This window comes from Martes martes (genome assembly GCF_963455335.1).
Source record: "Martes martes genome assembly, chromosome: 12".
Classification (NCBI taxonomy): Eukaryota; Metazoa; Chordata; class Mammalia; order Carnivora; family Mustelidae; genus Martes; species Martes martes.
The window spans coordinates 86786951-86810904 of NC_137900.1; the positions used below are offsets into that span (position 1 = coordinate 86786951).

At 39.7% G+C, this 23954-nt stretch overlaps 1 protein-coding gene across 5 annotated transcripts in view; it reads right to left on the reverse strand.

The window, feature by feature from the left end:
- MAPKAP1 (MAPK associated protein 1) overlaps positions 1 to 23954 on the reverse strand; it is a 243106-nt gene that overhangs the window by 129565 nt on the left and 89587 nt on the right. For all 5 annotated transcript variants that reach the window (XM_080820352.1, XM_080820349.1, XM_080820353.1 and 2 more), the window contains one exon: positions 4360 to 4532. In XM_080820352.1, the coding sequence (XP_080676478.1) occupies positions 4360 to 4532 (173 nt within the window). The remainder of the gene's footprint in view (positions 1 to 4359; positions 4533 to 23954) is intronic.

A 23954-nucleotide genomic window follows, 5' to 3' on the forward strand; every position in this document is an offset into this window, starting at 1 on the left:
TATAAAGCAACTACTAAAAAATGTCAATGTGCTAGATATCTCAGGAATATAAATCTTAATAAGGGGTACTCAATTTCAGAGGCTTACAAACTACTCTAAGAGACAATCTCTATTTGGGGGGTTCAGAATTGCTAATTAAATGATTTGAATCTTCCTTGTCCTTACTATTTTTTTGTCTGCTTTATCTATCAGGTTTCGATTGGAATACATTAGAATTTCCCATTATGACTATGAATCAGTCAATGCTGCTTTACATATCCCTTAAAATTTTTTGGGACTATGTTGCTGGGGCATATTATAATCTTGGTGGGCTGTGTCCCTTTTTTCATTATATGATTTACCAAAATATGTCTACTGATGTGTTTTTGCCTTAAATTCTACTGTTTTGACTCTTTGCAACAGGTCCATCTTTCCACCTTCACCCCCACCCTCCATCTCCCTTGGCCAGGTGAAGCTGAATGAAGACTACGGCCCACGGGAAAGGAGAGGCAGAATGGCTGCCTGACAGCTTCTGGAATGGAAAGGAAATAAAGATTTTGTAAAAGAAGAGCTCTTAATTTTGATGAAGTCCAACTGATCATTTTGTTTTCTATTATGGATCCTGCTTTCAGTGTCATGTGTAAGAACTCTTCATCTAGCTCTTGGTCCTAAAGATTTTCTACTCTGTTTTCTCCTGAAAGTTTAAAGTTTTACATTTCAGTCTCAATTCATTTTTGAATCAATTTTATACAAGATAGATGAGGTTTAGGTTGATTTTTTTGGTTTATGGATGTCTTACTGTTCCAATAGCATTTTCTGAAAAGGCTAACCTTCTTCCATTTCGTTTATATGTGTTTTTTTTTTTTTTTTAAGATTTTATTTATTTATTTGACAGACAGAGATCACAAGTAGGCAGAGAGGCAGGTAGAGAAAGAGGGGGAAGCAGGCTCCCTTCTGAGCAGAGAGCCCGATGTGGGGCTCGATCCCAGGACCCTGAGATTATGACCCGAGCCGAAGGCAGAGGTTTAACCACTGTGCCACCCAGGCGCCCCTATATGTGCTTTTAATATGAAGACTCATTCGTATCTTCCTCCAATCTGGGAAATACTCTGGCATCATTATCTCTTCAAATACTGTTTCTCCATGATTCCCTCCATTCTCTGCCTCACTAGTGGGAGGCTCTCCATCTTTCCTCCATGTCTCTTAACTCACTCATTTTTCATTCTCTGTATCTCTTTATCTATGTTACATCCCAAGTTAGTAATTGAAATCACTGGTACTATCATTCAACTCAGTCCCTCCTTAATTGTGCCCAGTCTAGAGTTTATCCCATATGATTTTTTGTTACTTTAACAAATACATTTTATATTTCCAGTACTTTTAACTGGTTCTCTTCTAAATCCACCCCGTAATTCTCATCTGCTTGGTTTTCTTTCACTATTTCTTAGACATTTACCATGGGCATTATTCCTTCATCTCTTTGATGATTTTAAACATATTTATTTGAAGTTGATTTTCAGAACGCTTACTGTATTTTCTTGGGAGTGAATTCATCTCCTGATTATTGTCTTTCTTAGTACTCATTACATTCATTTGTTTGGGAGTCTTAATTTGCTAGTTCTTGAATAGGAACAGTTTCTCTCTTTCTCTCTCTCCCTCCCTTCCTTCCCACACCTCCCTGTTCTTAAACAGCTTTGCACCATCCTCCATCCCCATCAGAGCAGAGACCGTCACTCTAGAACCAGGTCTTATCCTGGCAGCTCAGGGTTCCCATCCGTTGGAAACACCAGGGCTATCGTAAAGCCAGTCATGTCACGGCCAGGTCCCAGCTGCACTGCTATCTCTATTCCCCCTCTGCCCCAGAAACACAACTTCGAACAAGCCACAGGCCCAGACAGCTTTGTTCAGTTTCTTTTCATAAGGAGGACAGTCCCATCCCAGTTTCTAGTTTCCAGCAGTGAGACTTCCACTGGTCTTGATCCAGGCATGAAGTTCCTTTGGTCTCCATACCCTCAAGCAGTGTTGTCCACTCTTTTGACATCATGGCATGCTTTGAAAATAACAGTATGTGTACCACACGTGGGTAGATGGATGAGACTTTTCCTCACCCAGAAATGACAGCTGGGGGCTCTGAGTGCCCCAGGCCCTGCCTAGCTACCCTGAAGCCTGTTAATAGTCAATATTTCACACTCTAGTAAACTTATTCACAACATGTTCTCTGGGAAGTACCATCCTAAAAGAACCGACTCCCTGCACACACTGCCTATTTCCATACCTGGTTCTGTTTTTAGTCTACCAGCATGTTTATCTTGTTATTAAAGTCCAAGTATGTCAATAACATATTTCATTTATCACTGCTATGTATTTGGAATGGAATACAGAATTCAAAGCCTGAATTTAAAGGACCATGATAACAAAGTCCATGCTGTGCCCTCTGTTTTAGAACACCTTCCTCTCAACCTCTCCGCATCACTTTCCCTACTCCTTCAAGTTTCAGCTTAGGTGTCGCTTCATCAAAGCTGCTCCTCATGACTCCACTCTCACCCCCGACTATGGGGTCAGGTGTTCTCACAGAACCCGATTTCACATGCTATTGTAAAATACTACTATTACCTATTTACCTTAAACAGTAGGCTCCCTGGTAGCATAAAGTGCCTTTTTCATTTCTGTATGCCAAGATCTAGCACTGTGCTTCCAGTAAGTACGGATTCAGTGAATATTTTAATATCACCCATAATACTAGAGTAGGGAGTATAATGTAATAGAGAACAGCTAGGGCTCTGAAGCCAGAGATCCCCAGGTTTTAATGCCAGTTCTACCACTTACTGTGTGATTTAGGAAGGTTACTTAGCCTCTCTGAGCTTTAGTTTCCTCATCCATAACGTTATGTCACAGTTAGACTCCTGACTCTGTTCACTACTAGCTGCGTAACTCTGGGCAGCCCTGTGTGTCTCTTGGTCTCAGTGCTTGCACTAAGCAATATCTTAGTTAACTCAGATATGTACAAATTCCCTAGCACTTTGGGTCCTTTCCCTGTTTTCTTGCTTCTACTTCATGTTGAAAAAAAGGATAACACTATAGGTCAGCCTTGGGCCGAGCTGTTGACTCAAACCTTTTCTGAGCCTACACGGTTGAAAAGGCTTGGCTGAAAGGTTTCTATTGCCACAGAAGCAGTAAAGATTATCTTTATATTCACAATTTATTCAGGCAAAGTGGAAGGCAATGTCATAAGAACTTGAAAGAATAATTTATTTTTTAAAATATGTTATTTATTTTAGAAATAGAGAGAGAGAAAGCGTGCGCATGAGGAGGGGGAGGGACAGAAGGTGAGGGAGAGACAGAATCCCAAGGAGACTCCACCATGAACCCACAGCCTGATGTGGGGCTCAATCTCACGACCCTGAGATCATGACCTGAGCTGAAATCCAGAGTTGGATGCTCAACTGACTGAGCCACCCCGGTGCCCCCAAAGAATAATTTAAGTACAAATTAAATGCACCTCAAGAAGAAAAAAATAACAAAACAACTGACCACAGACTGGATTGTTCTAAGAGAAGAGAAAGTCTCCATAAGAATCCATTCCAAAACGAAGGCACCCACTATATTTTGACCCAAACCTTACTGCTCAAGAGAGCACAGGAAACTAGAAGAGGCTGGCTATCTGATGAGACATTTAAGTAGAGAACCAACATATGCAAAGCACTTTGATGTTCGGGTTATGATATACAGGCAGGAGTCTATTCAAGTGCTACACTTTTAATAAAATAATTTAATCATAAACAGAGCTTAGAAACTGAGGAAAAAACCATACCACTGACAAAGAAGACTGTAATTCACACCAAAAGAAAATAATACCAAAAACCTTAGCATCAAACAGACCGGAAGTCAAATCTTGATTCTGCCATCTACCACTAGTGTGACCTTTAGCAAGTATCAATTCTCTGATTCTGAATTTCCTCCTCTGCAGAATAAGGATCATGATGCTTACCTCACAGACAGCCAGGAGAATTAAACGAGAAATTTGGTACATAGAGATCAGCATTAGTGCCCAACTCATGGTAGGTGTTCAACAAATATTAGTTCCTTCCTATGGCCTCCCATGCAACTTCAACCAGCAAGCATCATTAAAAGGGTTTGAAAACTGCTAAAATGTATTTCTTCATGTCTAGATTTAGAAACTCATCACTCTACTTCATAAGCAGATTCTCGGGGATAAGCCTGAGATACACAGACCCAAGATCCGGTGAGCAACCTGACCTGGATCCGCGTGGACGTCTGGTTCCCAGGCCAATGCCTAGAAAGACTGACTGGGCCCAGAATGCAGCAGGGGTGGCCAGAAGACAGCCAGAAACTAGAGCAGCCAAAAAGAGGAAGGATTACTTGAGCTTTGGCTCCCGTCCTTCACTTGTGTACTGCCAGCAGATGAGCCCGATCAGGTCCTGCACCCTGGCGCTGGCCATTGTCACCACGGTCATTGGCAGCAGTCTGTCCTGGCTCGAGTGCAGGGGGAGGTAGACGTCGATCTTCTTGGTTGCTGTTGTGCCTACATGACCCTGTGGAAGGAACACATGCATGAGAGTAAAGCATACAGTCATAGTCATGCAGACGCCAATGGGCCACAATGAGGACTCACCAGCCACTTCTCATCCTTTTGGCACAGACCTCCTTCAGAGCCTAAAATGGCCCCAAAGTGGAAACACTGTCTTGTTTTAAGGGTTTTTTTCCCCCTTTAATTTTCATTTTCTTTTTTTTTTAAGATTTTATTTATTTATTTGACAGACAGAGATCACAAGTAGGCAGAGAGGCAGGCAGAGAGAGAGGAGGAAGCAGGCTCCCCGCTGAGCAGAGAGCCAGATGTGGGGCTCGATCCCAGGACCCTGGGATCATGACCCGAGCTGAAATCAGAGGCTTTAACCCACTGAGCCACCCAAGCGCCCCTAATTTTCATTTTCTAATGGTCTAATAGATCCAGCTCTGCCTGCAGTAAGGTAAATGAACACTACAACCAAAATAAACAAATTAAGAGTGGCGAGCAGACCTGATGTTTGGTGTCAGGAAATGTGCTTTGCTACTTATATGGTGTGGCCTGGGACAAGTCACCATTAGACCCTGACATCTGCTGCTCTCCCTGAAAATTACACCACTCCTTGAGACTCTGGAATTAGGGGCATGGGAGGCTGCCACACTCCATGTGTGAGGAAGCATTTAGGCCTGCAGCACTGGAACCAAGGGCTTGCCTTCTCAGAGCCTAGGGGGACTAATTCCCTCATGCGTAAATCTATTTATTTCAGTCATCTATATTAAAGTTCAAGGACCCTTGGTCTTACATTATTGTCCTAACAACAATACCCAAACTGCCCTATACATACTCAATTCCTCCCACACACTTATTCTCCCTCCTGAAACTTCCACTACCCTCTGAAACTCCTGCACTAATCAGCAAACTTCCATAAATCACTTTTTTAAAAAAAGATTTTATTTATTTATTTGAGAGACAGAGAGTGAAAGAGAGCATGAGAGCTGAGAAGGTCAGAGGGAGAAGTGGACTCCCCATGGAGCTGGGAGCCTGATGTGGGACTCGATCTTGGGACTCCAAGATCATGACCTGAGCTGAAGGCAGTCACTTAACCAACTGAGCCACCCAGGCACCCTAAATCATTTCTTCTATTAAATTTTTTTTTTTAAATATTCCTTCTACTGCTTTGTCTTAATTGAAACTTGCTGGTCACTGAGGATACTGCTTCCTCTGCTGCCCAGAAGACTGTTCTGTATTTTTCTTTTTTAAACCCAAGTCCTCAAGGCCAGGATGTTGAATAGGTATTCTTGTCCCCACTATTTCTAAACTATTATTTCTCCTTTCTTGCAAAAATCCCTACTGCTTTGAGACCCAAGCCCTCCAACTATACAATCCCTTCCTCCTACTTTTTTTGTTTCTGTTACCCACCAACCTTCCAGGCATGCTTCTCTCTCACTGAGGAGTCTTCTTTCCACCCCAACAACTATCATCATTCTTGGCAATCCCATCTAAAGGAAAATCCATGTAATACCCAAGTGTCTCAATCCCTAGACCATGTCATCCCATGTGTTTTTATCTCTTCTCCCTTCAGTCACTTACAGTGGGTACACCAGGGATCTGTACCAACTCCAAAATCCCAAATTAGAACATCTATTCAGTAACTATACTTTAATATACTTTCATCTCACTTGTTCAAATAGTCCCCCAAATTCTTCAACACACAATTTAAATCTACCACTATAAATGATGTCACCATTATTTCCCAATAACACCCTTGAGATTACATGATCAACCACTATAATCATTCCTTTGTAAATACAGTTTTAATACTCTCTTACTCCATGGGACTCAACTGGCAGAATGCCAACCTTGGATAAACCCAAACCTCTGTACTCCCCAACCAAATACTGCTGGAGAAAAATCCTGTAACTGCACAGATTCTTTTGACTTTAACTTCATGATGATAAACCTCAAACACTCAACATTGGATAGCATGCCTATTATAGCTCCTGATCCAATCTGCACCCCATGCATGCAAGACCACCACTGCATACTTGTGCTTCTCTCCTCAAACTCCTCATGAGCTCGCCATGACCTCAGCTCCTATCCTTTGCTTATATACTGCCAACAGATGAGAAATATTCTTATTCTTCATTAAGAAAAGAAGACCTTTCAGAAAGGAATTCTCTTTTGCTCCCATAATTAAATTCACAAACTTAACCTGAATTTAACCACATACACCTCCTACACTAGAGTGTCACTCATCGCATTAAAGGTTAATCTCTCTACTAATATTCTGTGCCCCCTTGCCTCTTACTTTCACAAGGACTCTAATCCTTTACTTACTTTACCCTTCTCCTACATTATCAACCTCTTACTCTTTTGGCTTCCATGATATACACTCTTTGTTTTTTTCAGTGCTCTCTGGTCTCTCAGTCTCCTTTGCAGATTTCTTCACCTCTATAGTCTCTGTTTGTTAGCATTCCCTGGCCTCTAGATTGGGCTCTCTTTTGTCTCTCTGTATATTTCTTCCCTAGGTATCTCACATCCCCAAAGCTATAGCACAATCTACATTCTGTTGACACCCGAATCTTATCTCTATCTCAAACTTCTCCCTGGAATTCCAAATTCATACATCAAACTGTCTATACAATATAGAAAAGTATCACAAACTTTGAAACTCAAGTTCAAATCTGAACTTTTCATTATTCCTCACTCCATCCCACCCCAAATAACAACACTCTCCCTCATTTCAGGAAATGCTACTACCACTAATCCAGTGGTAGTAGCATTAAATCAGTAATAAATTCTTCTTTCTTCTTCCTGTCTTCTACCTAGTCTCTTAGTAAATTCTAGTGTCTACTACAAAAATGTATTTCCATAGAGAAAAAAACAGTCTTTTCAGCAAATGGGACAACTGGATAGCCACACACAAAAGAATGAATTTAGACTCCCTACCTCATATCATATACAAATATTAATTCAAAATGCACTGAGATGCCTAGGTGGCTCAGCCAGTTAAGTTCCTGCCTTTGGCTCAGGTCATGATCCCAGGATTCTGGGATCCCACATGGGGCTCTTTGCTCGGTAGGAAGTATGCTTCTCCCTCTGCTTGCCACTCGCCCTGCTTGTGCTCTCTCTCTCTGACCAATAAATGAATAAAATCTTTTTCTTTAAATTTATTTATTTGTTAGAGAGAGAGCGAGCGAGCACAGGCAGACAGACTGGTAGGCAGAGGCAGAGGGAGAAGCAGGCTCCCCGCCGAGCAAGGAGCCCGATATGGGACTCGATCCCAGGACGCTGGGATCATGACCTGAGCCGAAGGCAGCCGCTTAACCAACTGAGCCACCCAGGAGTCCCGAATAAAATCTTTTTTAAAAAAATGGATCGAAGAGCTAAGTTTAAGGTTAAAACTGCAAAACTTTTAGAAGGAAATATAGGTGTAACTTTTTCATGACCTTTGATTATGCAATGATTTCTTTAACATGATACCAAAAGAAGCAACAAATCAAATAAACTGGACTTTATAAAAATGGAAAACTAGTGTCTCAAAAGCACTGTCAAGAAAGCAAAAAGACAATCCACAGAATAGGAAAAAATATAGCTGACAAAAATTTAGTACCTAGAATATATAAACAGTTCTTATGACTCAACAATCAAAAGACAAACAATCCAATCTTTAAGGACTTAATTTATTTATCTGAGCGAGAAAGAGAGAAAGAGCAGGGGGAGGGGCAATGGGAGAGGAAGAAGGAGAATCCCATGCAGACTCCCCTCTGAGTGTGGAGCCTGAGGAGGGGCTAAATCTCACATCCTGACATCAAGACCTGAGCCAAAATGAAGAATTGGGCACTTAAACCCACTAAGCACCCAGGCAGCCCCTCCAATCTTTAAAAGGCAAAGAACTTGAATAGATATTTCTCCAAAGAAAATTTACAAATGGCCAATAAACACATGAAATAATGTTCAACCTCATTATTCATTAAGGAAATGATAAATCCAAATCACAATGAGATACCACTTCACGCTCACTAGGATGGTTACAATTTTTTTTAACATAAGAAATAAGAAGGGTTAGCATGGATATGTTGGTGAAGATGTAAAATGCTGCAGCATTATGGAAAAATAGTTCATCAGTTTCTCAAAACTTAAACATATAGTTACCATACGACTCAGCAATTCCATTCATAGGTGTACTCAAGGGAACTGAAAATGTGTATATAAGTGTACACAGCAGCATTATTCATGATGACCAAAGAATGGAAACAATCCAGACGTCCACCAACTGATGGATAGATAGGAAAAATGAATGCAATGGAATATTACTTAGCCATAAAAGGGGATAATGTACTGACATTCTGTAACATGGATGAAGCTTGAAAACATCATGCTAAGAGACGGAAGCCATTTCATAAAAATTAACCCAGTTATATGAAATGTCCAGATTAGGCAATCTATAATCTATAGAAACAAATAGATTAATGTTTGTCAGGATATTGGGGGGGAGGGTAAGGTACAGGGTACTGAGAAGTATGAAGTTTCTTTTTGGGGTGATGGAATTGTTCTGGAGTTAGACAGTGGTGATAGTTGTATAACATTGGGAATATACTGAAAACCATGAAATTATATACTTTAAGATCATTAAAACAGTAAATTCTATGTAATGGGAGTTTTAACTCAATTTTTAAAATTGAAAAATCTGTATTTCAAAACCATCCCACTTCTCTGCATCTCCACTGCCACCAAAATACCATGAAGTTTCACCTGGATTGTTCTAATACATTCTTGACCTCCTATACTCTTACCTACTTCAATTTGTTCTTGAAACACAAGCTGGATTTTTTTTTTTTTAACTCAAATTGGATATTCACCTTTGCTTAAATTCCTTCAATGAGTGCTCCCATGATACTTTGAATAAAATCCAAATTTCCTGCGGTGTCCAACAAAGTACTGCATGATCTGACCTCTGCCTAACTCTCCAACATCATTTCTGCTGCTCCCCGGCCCGCTCGTCATAGCTCAGCTACGACGGCCTTCTAGAAGTGCCCCAAATGTGTGTGTATGTGTGTGTGTGTGTGTGTGTGTATGTGTACCTGTTTCTCCCACTTTCTAGAACACAGCAAACGGTATTCACTGCATCTAGAAGGCTCTTTCTCAGCTTCTTGCATTGTCTCATATGTAAAATGATAATGACAGGACCTACCTATCAGAGAAGGCTTGTGAGGATTATTATTAGTTATTAATATTGTTATTATTAAAGGCTCAGCTCATATGGTAACTCCTCAGAGGAGCCTTCACTGATAATCCTGTAGAAAGAAGCCCCTTCCATAGTTACTCTCTTACCCATAACCTGTTCATTTCCTTCACAGCACTTAACAATTGGATATTATGTATTTATGTACACCTTCAGTGTATGCCTTCCTCACTGGCCTCTGACCTCCTATGAGAGCAGCCATAATGTCTGCTTTGTTGACTTCTCTATACACAATGGCTAGCACTGTGCCTGGTGCACAGACAGCTCTCCAAAAAAATCTGTTGAACTATGGAATGAAGGCACGGATGACTCAAAATGCCTACCAGGACAACATGGCAATAACTCAATAAATGTTAGTTTCCCCCATCTTCCTCTATGAGTCTGTTTCCTGGTAGTGGATAGAGATGGAGGTACTCGAGAAATCAAGTGGTTCCATCTTTAACCTTCTAACTCTAGGATGAAAAAAAAAAAAAAAGATCAGAACTAGGGTAAGGAAATACATAAAATCAGTTTTTAAAACTTTTACAGAAATTTCACTTCTCATATGACCTAGAATCTAATATTAGATTTACTGACTTTTTTTTTAGTTTTGCCTGCCATCAAAAAAATAATTAAAAAAAGTAATTCTCGGGGCACCTGGGTGGCTCAGTGGGTTGAGCCTCTGCCTTTAGCTCCGATCATGATCTCAGGGTCCTGGGATCGGGCCCCACGTCGGGCTCTCTGCTCAGCAGAGAGCCTGCTTACCCCACCCCTGCCCACCTCTCTGCCTACTTGTGATTTCTCTGTCAAATAAATAAATAAAATCTTTAAAAAAAAAAAAGTAATTCTTTTACAACAATGCTCTTTCTCACTCTCTCACTCCTGCATGCACAAAGGTACCATGCATGTTTTTCAGTTGGGAAACAGTAATTCCAATAGCTAGCTAAGTTGTCTCTAAAATAGCAAGTGTTTTGACCTTGTCAGGCAATCCAAGGGTTAAAATTAAAATAAGCTTTTTGAAGTGGGTATATTGCCCTCTTACCACTCTCTCCTCAACCCCCTTTCAGACCCAGCCCAATATGGTTTATTCTTCCTTTTCCTTCGGAAGAACTGGAGCTGAGGGGCTAGAGGAATCACAATGAGAAATGTGAATGTGTTTCACAAACTGAAGTGTGTTAGAAATGCACAGCAGTGTGCCAGAAAGAGCCCAGGTTTTAAAATCAGACCCACTTCTATTATTCAGGCCAATTACACAGTCACAGGAGGACAAAGATGGATGCTGCAAGGAACCCTAATAATAATATTTATTATTACAATAAGAGCTAGCATTTATTTAGAGCTAACTGTTAAATAAGCTCTGGTAAATGTTTGCGTAAATTACCTCATTTAATACTCAAAATCACTATAACAGGCAGAATTCTATCATGACCCTAATATTATAGATGAGAAAACTAAAGCTTATAAGGCTATAGTCATCTGCTCAAGCTCCCACAACCAAAGTGGAAGAGCAGAGATCAAACTCATGCCTGACTCCAAAGCCCCTTCAAACACCAATGACTTCTTTCTCTAAAGTTCTTCTAAACGTAATCAATCTCTACTCTCCAAGACCTGAATCCCTCCCTCCCACACTGACCTTCTCATAAACACATTGAAAGCACTGCCTGAAACAGTCTCCTACAAAAGGAGTGAATTTGGAGGAGTTGCCCAAGGAGAAGTGTTAGGAGACCAAGACTCTAGAGAATTCTGCCACTGTCAGCTGACTGCAGGGCAGATGGTTACACAGCGCTCCTATGAATCCCTTTATTCTCTATATTGAAATAGCAAGTGTGGAGAAAACTGTGAGAATAAATATGGTAGATACTTATTAAATGAATGAAGCACTTTATCTTTTTAATCTTCTAATTCCATCTTGAGGCACTGATGATGGGAAAAAATACCCTGGACAAACACTGAAATTATGTATTTTTTAATAAGGAACCTCTTCTGAAAAAACTCAAGGTGGTGGCAGTTAGCTCTACCTAATAGTCCCCATGCTGCAATATTTAGAGGGAATCATCTAAAACATAAAACAATCCATCAACATAATAGAAAGTAATTAACTTATAAAAAAAAAGGTGACCAAAGGATTAAAAGTATTCATCACACATCAAGGCAAGCAATATTCCAAAGACCTAACATCTAACTATTAAAAAGCAACTAGCAATAAACAAAGATCATATCATACAGTTTCACTGCATGGCAATTTATGTGTTTGACAATACGGAATTGGAGAAACGGAGGCATAAACAGAGCACAAAGAAGTGGTCAATACAGAGATAGGGAAAAATGGGTTAGCACCATCTTTCTTGGCCACTCAGGCATGCAACGAACACCCACTGAAACACCATGTTGGACTCTGAAGACAAAATCAAGCGAGACTCAATGCAGATATACCCTCATCAAAGTCACAGTCTGCCGAAGAGTCTACACTGTACTATGTGATAAAAGCTTCAAGAGGGGGAAGGTACAGGCTGTCATGACAGCTCAGAAGTAACCCAGACTAAATGGGGTTGGCAGAGGCCTAGGTTTAAAAAAAAAAAAAAAGAAAAATAAAGAAAGAAACCCTTCCATTCAACAGAACCATTAACCTAAGGAAAAGGTGCTTATTGTATTTAAAAATATACCATACCAATACACAAAAAATGAACCGGCGTTCTCTCTGAGACATAGGATTGTGAGTGATTTTAATTTTCTACTTTATATTTTTCTTCATTTTCTATGATGAGCATGTATTACTTATCAATCAGAAATACAGTAAATGTTACAATTATAAACTAAAAAGGATATAGAAAGAACCACCATACGGTGCTTAAGAGTTTTAGGTAAGAGAAAGAGAGGATCGGTTTTGAAAATGTAGTCTATGTTAAGTCATCTGGTAAAATTTATTAAGAACACACTATGTGCCAGGTGCTGTGACAGGCTATTGGAAAAAATAAGCTGAAAATATAACTCAGACACCTTCCTATGGCAGGCTAAATAATTTTTATTTAAAAAAATAATAAAAAAGTAAGAAACCTACAATGAGCTGACAAATTTGGAGCTGAACAACACTCTCCAGAGCAGCCTCTAAATCAAGGAATGCCCCCAATTCCGGTTTCAGAACAAAAAGAAAAGCACTCCCTGTAGCAAAATGATTCCTGGACACAAATGCAATTCGTGAAGACCAACCATACTACAGGGTTCACGTCCCATGGCCTCTGCATGACTTGACGGCTCTGCAAATGTGGGCTGCAGCCTGAAGCTCCACGCGTCCAAGGCCGATTTTCTTCGTCAGCTTGTCTCTTACTCCATGTCCCAGCTCAGTTAGGGCTTTCTTCCACTCTGTCGCTCAGGCTAGCGACCTTACTTACTTAACTCCTCTTTCTGTCTCATCAGTCTCCAACCCCTCTGAAACATCTCTCAAATCCTTTTCCCTCCCATCCTCAGCAGCACGGCCCTAGTTCAAGCTTCATCAGGCCTCAGGGAGACCACTGCATGCGGCAGTCTCCCAACTAATTCCCTGTCTCTAAAACCTCTCCTCTCTTCCAAACTGTTATCTCCCTTCGGCGATCAATGTGGTTTAACTCAAATCATTGAACAGGCCAGTCGCCAACTCCGAAAGAAGTATATGATGTTTCTCCCCAGTGTCAGCATGCCCGTTTCTTCGCGGGGCATTTAATACCCATCACATTCTGGTCCCAGTGTATCACTGCTAGAGCAGACGGAACAGTAGTTAGGAGCACGAGACTTGGGGTCAGCCAGATCCAGGTTTAAATTCTAGCTCCGCCACTTCCTTAGCCTCTAGACTTTAGACATTAGGCAAGTAACTACACCTCTCAGAACCTCTACTTCCTTACTTGGAAAAGCAAATAAGATGTATATAAAATGCCTGGTGCATAGCCACTGAGCAAGAAATGTACCCCTTCTTCTGTCAGCTTCAAATGTCTCCTCTTCCAAGAAGGTAGAAGTCCAAATTCCCTCTGCTTTGCTCCCTACAAGTTTAACTTGCACAACCTTATGGTTTTACTTTTTCTCTACCTACCCTCACCACCTCCTTTCCACCTTCTTATGCAAGTGTGAGTTATGCAAAGGGAAAAATTGTGCCTCACTCATTTTCCATTCCCCCAGGACATAGAATGTAGTAGGGGTATGGCATTAGCTTACTGAAAGACTCTTCAGCGTATCTTTCATAATGGACCCACCAGACCTAAAGAGCACTTCTCTCCTGCCCCAGGTAAACTGGCTATACCTCTTCTACTTCCTAGATCCTGTTCTTTAGGAATCCCCTTTCTTCTCTAAAATATACTCAGAATCTAATAACGGGTCTGACATATAGTAGTTACTTCTTTATACTGATGGAATAAATGATTAATATTCTTTCAACACATGATTTTAAATACCTGCACACTGTGTCATACAGAAGTACTATCAACCTATTCCCTCCTTGTTAAATACAGACATTGTTTCTAATATTTCACTACTATAAATAACATTCCTGTAAACATTCTCTTACATAAATGGGCACATATTCCTCAGGGTAGATCGCTGAGTCAAAGAGTACGAATGTTTTGGGGCTTGTGATACATACTGATCAGTCTTTTGAAAACCATTTTTATGGCAATCATGAAGCAGCAATATTATGAACCACAGATCATCCAATTGATATGTAGTTCATAAAATGTAAAAGCTTAAAATTTTAAAATAATTTCAGTATATAGAACGTGAATTGATACAGAACTGAAATATATAGAATTTGAATATGATGATGAATTATATTACATCCATACCTAGGTTTTTCCCATCTGATCTCATTAATTGGAATAGCATACAATTTGCTGCCTAACATAAAATTAATTTCAAAATTATGGACCTGATAGTTTATAAAATAGGGAAAGCAAGAAGAACAGAGAGTATTCAGTTCAAATAATCTTGAATTAAGAAACATCCATATAAAGTGAATTAGCTGGGGGCACTTGGGTGGCTCAGTCAGTTGAGCATCTGACTCTAGATTTCGACTTAGGTCATGATCTCAGGGTTGTGAGATTAAGCCCCAATGTCGGGCTCTGTGCTCAGTGTGGAATCTGCTTGGGATTCTTCCTCTCCTTCTGCCCCTCCCAGCTGTTCCTGCTCTCTCTCTCTCTCTCAATAAATAAAGAAACAAAATCTATAAAAAATAAAAAAAAAAAAAAGGAAGTGAGCTGAATTAAGTCTAAAGGACAGAAGGTTCAGTTAGCAGCACTACTTAACATCAAGGTTTGTCAATAATAAATTGAATATCAGAACTCAAAACTGTTGCTAAGTGTTCAATTTCTCTATCAAGAGAAAGAAACAGAAAGGATAGACAGCTTGGCTTCTGCAATTAAAGAGACAAAAAGCAGCTAACATTATTCCATTAGTCACAACTGCGTGAGTAGATCATTATATGCAATTTTAATGCAGAAATAAATATATCATTGTATGTAGACAATGTAATGACGAAACTTGTTAAAAGGGTTATTTGCAGCCTTCAAAAGTTAAAACTCTCTTAAAGGAATGGCTGTAGTCCCATTTCACCAGTATCTTCCCAAATTCCCTCAGCCAGGACAAAGGATGCTATATTCTACCAATTTATGTCCTAGTCTTTACTTTATTATTATTGTTTTTTAAGTAGGCTCCATACCCAGTGTGCAGCTATAGCTTAGTCTTTAAAACTATGGTATCCACATACCATGGTACAGAGGTCTGAAATCATCATTACTCTGATGATGATTAAGGGACTTTGTTTATTCAGAGTAATGATTCTGAACAAAATCTGGCCTATGGTCTAAGCCAGGCTTAACTATGAGACATAAAGAAAGTCTACATGGGGGGGTTGGGGGAACACCCCGAACACCAGACGGTAGCATTTTACTATCAACTGTGAGCTTTATGGGCTCACAGAAAGAACTTTCTCACATTCAAAATGGTAGCACTGAATTTATGAATAGATTTTGTATAAAATTCTATGACAAATCCATTCAGAGCGAGGGGCTTGGCTTTGTAGTGCTATCTTAACCCTCAATAAATCTGGAACGTTTAAAGGCTATTAAATTAACATTTCCCTGATCTGGCACCTGTAGTCAAGTTAATTTGTCAAAAACATTTCTACAGTTTGTCACTGGACACTGTATTTTCTGACAAGTTAAGTTTAAAATAAAATTGACAAAATCTCATTAATTTCCTCTGAATCACCAACGTTGGTTCCATTAAGCTTTTATTATTAAGAACGTCAACTGTCACTCTTTTTTTAACAAGGTCAAGTTCTGATGTGGGTATTTCCAGGATCCTTACTATATTAATAGGAGCTAGTAAAGCAGTGCAGTGTGGTGGTTAAAGGCATTAAGTTGTGTAGTCAGAAAGAACTGGGTTCAATTCCCAGCAAAGCCATTTACTGTGTGTCCTTGGACAATTTTATCTAACTTCTCTGAGTCACTATTTCCACATGGAAACAGATTATAAAAGTACCACCTCATGGAGTTGTTCAAAGGATTCAATGATATACTATGCGTATTAAAAGCACTTAGGACTGTGCCTAGTCCATACTGAATGTCCAAGAAATGCTGGCTGTTTAGGTTTCTTTCCCCCCTGCTTTTACATTCACAGACTTAAAAAATCCCACAAAACCTTATTGCCACTCACAGATTTTTAAAATGGCAAGGAATTTTAAGACTTATCCCCTCTAGAACCTTTTCATCAAATGGCTATCCTACAACTTCTCCTGAATACCTTTACTGATGAAGTCCCTGCTACCTCCAGAGGCAGACACTTAGCTTCAGTCTCTAGGCAAACAGTTTTGATGGCTGAAACATGTTTCCATCCACCGAGGTACACTCTGCAGATTTTACCCACTGATCTTAGTTCTAGCCCTCAGGACACTGAAACTAATCTAACTCCACTTCTACAGACACCCTTCATATATCTGAGAGCCTCAAACAAAATAACTTTGTTACTAAGTACCATGGAATGAGCCAGACTATAACTATAATCCTTTTAAGAGTATAACACAGATTGGAAAATACCACTTCCATTTGTTTTTCTTAGGCTAGTGATTTTCATAATTTTGCTTTTGACAGCATGTATGGTAAATGTAAATCTATAGTCTTGGACCCAAAACAGGAAAGGGGGTTGTTGCTCTCAGTAAAGGTTTTCTCTATTAAAAATAAAACCTCCATATTTTGATATTCTGATAGAGTCGTCTTCTACTTTTGAAAAAAATAAAATGCCTACAACTCTTGGTTTAAACAATCTAACTGTTACCAAGTGAAATATGAGTAATAGCCTGGAAAAATTCTTTTGTTTGAAGATACCAAATTGTTCAAATACAGATTAAGAAATTTTACAAAAGAGGGGGAGGATGAAGGTAAAAAAATGAAAGCTTACCCACAAATTGCATCAGGAATAACAACCATTTTCTCAAAGTCTTAAATTCAGAAAGCAGTTTCTGATACTGTCGGTTTTTACCATTATGGATTATATTTGCTTGGTAACTCTTTGCAGAGTCTACAGAACTGGTCTGGACCGTGGTCCTGCCAGCCTTGAGCTGTGCAACCTTTGGCAAGCCCATAACCTCTCTGAAAGTCAATTTCCTTACCAATAAGACAGAAATGAAATGGCAGGGTGTATAAAGTAAAAATTAAGCATGTTAAAAAACACTTTGAACTGCAAACTGTTACACAGATGTCAGTTATTTCTCATTGTTACCCAAGTTGTTCATCAGACCAGGCAGATTTTTAGATAAATCGTCCCTTTGAATAAACAAAATTGAGAAGCAGAGGCAAAACGGAAAGGTCTCTATCTCAGTCATTAAGAGAGAAAAGCCACTGCATCCTCTTCTCCTCCAGAGCCTGAGGTTGGTTACAGCACATGCCAGAAGGTGCTCTCACACAAGTACAATCCAGCCATCTTAAAGCATAATGGAATGTAAAGTGTCCATTTTGAATTTTCATAGCCATTGTGGGATTCTTTAGATCATTAATGTTACACAGCACTTTGCATTTAATTATACAAACAATGGCTTCTATAATGATGATAATATCAGGGAAAAGTAATTTGCATGAACTAAGCCCCATCACCTAGGGTAAGTATAGGGACCTCTTCATTATTAAATCATTTATATAATAAAATCAATATGCTTTAAAAGTAAAAATAGGTTTTTTAAAACCATAAAGAAGAGTTACATGTTTTAAACTCTATCAATTACCATAATATAATGAGTCTTCTTAAGATTTAATATCAACTCTTAAAATTAAAACTCAATGGAGAATGTATACTTGGCTCCATTACTATATGATGTATCTCTAGAAAAGGTTACAGTACAGCTATTATCATTCTCCTAAATTATGTGGAAAAGTTGGTACAACCCTCCACTACCCCCAAGGACAATTTGATTCCAGATATAGTGAAGTATTTTGAGAATATAAAATTGTATAACTATTACAGGAAATAATTCAGGTGCATATATCATATTCATTTCTTGCAGGGCTTTAGTTGATTAAACATTACAAATTTTTAAATGTCAATATACACTTTAAAAATTTCACTCTGTGTCCTTAATTCTGAACGGTTTTTAGAAACCCACAAATTTCTACACAGTATGTTCATGACTAAGTGTTTTATCACTTTAAGATTCAATATTTCTTAATGATATAATTCAAAACTTTTACTGAATCATTATTTAGTAAGTCATAAAAACCTCTTAAAATTAATCTTTCATGCACATCTAGCTTATCCAAAGTTAGAATTTAATTAGATGGCCTTGCCACAAATGGGCTTACTACTTTATTTGCTCAATCAGTATATGTCTCTTCAGTAATTATAATTAATTCAAATCCCTGACGCACCTCCTAGCAAACAATGTAAAAACATCAGACAAAATGGAAATAAATAGCTTTACGTTTCTCCAATTACGGCATTCACTTTCATCCTCAAAATGCACATGTGAAATAACTGGGATAGGTGTTATTCTGTGTAGGAAAAGGCCACACAAAGAACCTACACCTCTGGTGACAGAGAAAGATGCTTGTCTGTAGCAGAAAATATATTATGGTTTTGACATTATGAAAACGATACAATGCTGAAGAGCCATTTGAGAAAGTTTGCTTTTAATAGTTTGCAAATACATGTTGAAGTACAATGAGCAGCAAGAAAAAGAAGAGCTAAATTATTATTTATCTAGAACAATACTTCCTGTGGGAAAGATTTACTTCTAAGTATATACAAAATTTACAATTGAGAAGCAGCCCAAAAAGTCTATCAGGTCTTTATCCCACATATCTCTCAGATAAAATGAAAGGAAAAGTGGTGGCAGAAAACTTCATTTTTTTTAATAGAACATCTTTCTTTTTTTTTTTTTTTTAAGATTTTGTTTATTTATTTGACAGAGAGTGAGATCTCAAGTAGGCAGAGAGGCAGGCGGAAAGAGAGGGGGAAGCAGGCCCCCCGCTGAGCAGAGAGCCTGATGCGGGGCTCGATCCCAGCACCCTGAGATAATGACCGGAGCCGAAGGCAGAGGCTTAACCCACTGAGCCACCCAGGCACCCCAGAAAACTTCATGTTTATTCATTCATTCATTCATTCATTCATTCATTCTTACATTTTTGGAGAGAGGGAGGGAGACAGAGACAGAATGCAAGCAGGCGGAGGGACAGCAGAGGGAGAGAGAATCTTAGGCAGGCTCCACACTGAGCTGGGAGCCCGATGTGGGGCTTGATCTCATGACCCTGAGATTATGACCTGAGCCAAAATCAAGAGCTGGATGCTTAACTGACTGATCTACCCAGGTAAACCCCCCAAGAAAACTTTATTATTAAAAGTGAGAGGACAACAGGATCCACTAGATAAAACTGTCAGCTCTGAGTAGTTTAAAAAATTAAAAGCCCTCCACCAGTCACACTGCTCACAATTAGGTAATCAGCCTAACAACACGAAGGGAAAGCTAGCCAGTTACAGAGTAGACAGCCTTAATGGGAGGTGGGACTAGGCACAAAGATCCCATTCCTCTGAATGCAGAACCTTGTGCTGGCCCCACAGTGCTCTCTGCAAAGGGCAGTTCACAAGTGCTGCCTGCCATTGGTTCGACACCTACCAGGGTCCAACTACTTTTCATACATTATCACGTTTAATGCACCCAATAGTCCTATGAGGGTTGCTCGCTCCCTTTTAAAACTGAAGAATGAGAGATTCATGAAGTAGTAGGCTGCTGCAAATCCCTCAACTTGGGGGGGGGGGGGACATCATGCTAACCTAGGTCTGTTCAACTCTAAATCCTTACCCCCTTGCTGAATTTCGTCCCGAAGAACTCTGGGATAGGCCTGGGTATTTAAGGAAAATTACAATGGCTACTGGTTCATGCTGCAGCCACTGTTTTAGATCTGGGAGTCCTGGACAGTAGATCGGAAATAGCCTTTTGGCTGAGACCCACACATCAGGTCTGAGCCTCTCTTCCTGTGGCCCTGCCTGTCACATGTACATGATGTTCTGCAGAGACCACTGCTACTAGACACTAGGATACCCGCTTCCAGGAGCAGTTACCTCTCACGTGTACAGGCAGAAGGCGGAAACTATTTTGGATTTCCTTGCCTTTTGGCTCACAAAAGGGGCTCTATAAATCCTCACTGATTATGTTTCAGAGGTAAAACACATGGCAACACTAGATCCACAAAGAGTAGGCAGAACCCTCTGCTCTAGTTTCCAAAAAGCAGCGGTCCAGTACCAACTGAGAAGCCCCAGAGAATCCTTCCTCCTGGATTCAGAGACTCATCAGTAATTGTGAGGTGTATCTATTACTGAATGTGGCTACCCAGGTGGCAGTACCCAAATGGACTCTGATGATGAAAGGAGGGAAATAACAACGCGGTCCCTGGAGAGCCCGGCAAACAGCGTATGACATCAACGTGGCATCAAGCTCCAATACAAGCAAAAGGTCTGGTGAGACAAAGGCTCATCTCAGGTTGCAATTCTCTGTGGAAATGGGCAGCCCAAGACCTGCTCACTTGCAGAAACTGACAAGGCACTCGGGTACCTGGGTCTCCTGGGTTTCACCTCAGCCCCCTGGCATTATTTCCCTTGTGTTCATCCTGAGCCTTAGTCTAATCTCCTCTGAGGTCCAAACTAAACCAGACATAGGGAGAGTCGGGATTTTATCTTATTAAAATAGATATGGCTAATTTGTCTTTTCAAATTCATTTTAAATTAAATTGGATTTCCTCGGAAGGCTGCTAGGTCAGTTCCCCTGCTGCGAATGCAGGACAAAGGTTAATTGCACGCCCTTCACCAGCTCTTCTGCTCTCCTGGGCAGGCTCTGATAACCTGCCCCCGAGAGGTGGGGAAGGCTTTGGTTTATTGGGTGATAATGTTGCCATTAAAGCCATTTACCATTATGCCAAGAAACATTTTATTTTTTTTTTTACTAAATAACAAGATATGATAGCAATAACAAGAATGAAATGCAATTATGTTACCAACTGATGGTTAGTTATTCTCAAGCACAAAACCCACAGAATAGGACCTAACCTATTTGCTTCCCTGAAAGGCCCCAATACATGCAAAAGTATACACCCTCCTACAACCAACTGTTTTCTGGTTCCAGTGTGAAATTCCATTAACGTTTTCACTTAATTTATCTCATTTAAACTGTCTATGTTCATGAAAATTTAACCCAGTAATTCCCTGTTATACAAAGCATAACAAAGTATGAATATTTAAATACAATGTAAATAAAACACTTTATCAATTATATTTTTGTATTCTAAATTAGTGACTTCACTTAGCATGTCTGCCTTGCACAGCACCACACTATTTTTCAATTAAAGGTCCAGATGTTTCAAAGGCTCCAGTAGGCAAAGGCAGTTATGAGAAATGCTTTATCTGCATTGTAATCATCACCACCACATCAGCTCCAGGCTGCATTAACATATTCATGTTTTATTCCAGCTCCCTTTCTAACAGAGCAGGTAATTATACAACACAGCAAAGAAACACAATCCTAAGAGCTGGACAATTTCCGTACAAGCATCCACCTGAGCAACACATTTTCATACATAATCTTAAAATCTGAGGGAACTGCTTATTAGAAACAGTTGACCATTCAGAGTAATCTTTTAAAAATAAGAGTGAATCACAAACATACCAAATTTGGCCCCAAATACTCTCAAAGTGCAGGAAGCCTTGCACAGACACATTTATGTATACTGAACACCAACCAGAAGCTTGTGTGTATGAAAACCATGATTATTTGTTATAATCTAAATCATTTATACTCATTTTTAATGCCAGTGTCATCTCTTAAATAAGTCAAGTCTCTTTTTGTTCTTGCTATCCAAAAATGACAATTCACCTGAGCAGAGACAGTAAGGAGAGCCACTGTCCCTGCACCTATTAGATAAAAAATAACACAAGGGCAGAACAAAATGCAATTCTGACTGCTGCAACAAACATACTATTGCACTTATTACTTAATTAAATGACTCCCTTTCCCCCAAATGGAAAAGAATATCCTGTAAGAAACACTGCTTTGCTTAGGAAACACAGTAGAATCTAACGGGAAAATATAGTTCCTCGTTGTTAAGAAAAACTAACAAAATCACTTTAATTATAATTTCTTAAAATTAATCTACCCGTATTTTTGTATTTTGAAATATTCCGAGAGGAGATGTCCTAATGAAGATGCTATTCAAAAGATAAATGCCTTTACAAACATTAAAACCTCCGCCGGGTCAAATCCTGGCAGGTAACACTTCAGCATCTGAAAGCAGACAGCTTCCGTTCCTTTCTGAAGGAACCTTAGGTGGAACATTTTTAATACATCACCATGTCACTTTTTAATGTGCCCCAATCTATTAACCACATGGCAAAGTAACAGGGATTTTTAAAATATGGGTTTTATGGCTTTGTGCTGGTGATTAATTAAATAAATAGCCACTGTTTCACAAATCATCCCTCTAATTAGTCTAAAACAGACACTTTGCATTCACTGGTACTGCCGCCATCTGAAGCTCACAGAAGGGCAGGAGTGGTGCAGCACGGTCGCATCTCTGCACTTTGGAGCCCACTGTCGCAGGCTCCACGGCTGGCATCCCACCCTGCCACCCAGAGGCAGAGGTGCCATCTTTGCAGGTGCTGCAGTCAGCTGGAATTTGATTCCAGCTGCTCAGAAAAGATGTTCTCCTTAATTATTCTCCCTCACCCTAAAGGAAACAATGGAACAACAAAGGAATAAAAGTGCAACCTCCAGCTGCAAACGGATGAGGTTTTACCAACACAGCTCCTAGACTGAGTAAGAAAGTTAGTTCTGATTATCTAGTTTAGGAATAAGTATGGTGCTAGGTCAAACAGGCTTTCCTTAGAACTCAAAACATGCCATTCTCTTAAACTCAGATATTAAGGAATTACTTCCAAATCTTATTACTTAAAAGACTGAGGTCACTTGTAAAAGCTGATAGGAATTCAATCTAACTTGTTTTAGTAGCATATTTTTAAAAATGGTAATTCCTCTGAAAGCAAATTAAACTTAGAGATAATTTTTAGTGCCAGGAAAAAAAAATCAAATGGGAATATCTCGAGAATCCAATTTTCTTCAGGAGATACATTAATCAGTTTCTTAATCTTAGTATTTAAACTTCATTAGGTAGGTTTAGAGAAAGGAAGGAAGGAAGGAGAGAGTCAGTGGGTGGGAAAAACTGAAGGAAGGAAGAAGGAATGAACAGAGGGAGGAAAGGAAGAAGGAAAAGAAAAGGGGAACAGGTAAGGGGGAAGGGAATAGGCAAGGAAATGGGAAAATTCAATAGGAATAACAGGCCCAAGTGTGCCACAGAGTATTCTATGGAAAGGCTGTCCTCATTTCCCCTCTAGGAGACCCTTTCCAAGAATGGGAGGAAATGGGGTATAGTAAAAAAAAATCTGGTCCCTGAAGCAAGATAGACTAAAGGGTCCTACACTCTTGGCTAAATCATATAATCCTGTTTAGCCTCAGTTTCCTTCCATACTGTACAGGATTTTAGCCCCTACTCTACATACATTATATAGGGACATGAGAGGCTGTGACTAAAGCACCTAGCATACTCCTTGCACAGAACAGATGATCAATAAATGGTGGGCATGATGGTGGCCATGAGAAATGGATTGAAAGCAGACCCTAAGTTACTTATTTTCACCCTCCAGCACCTTTGTGAAAGAACCTAGGTGACTGTACCA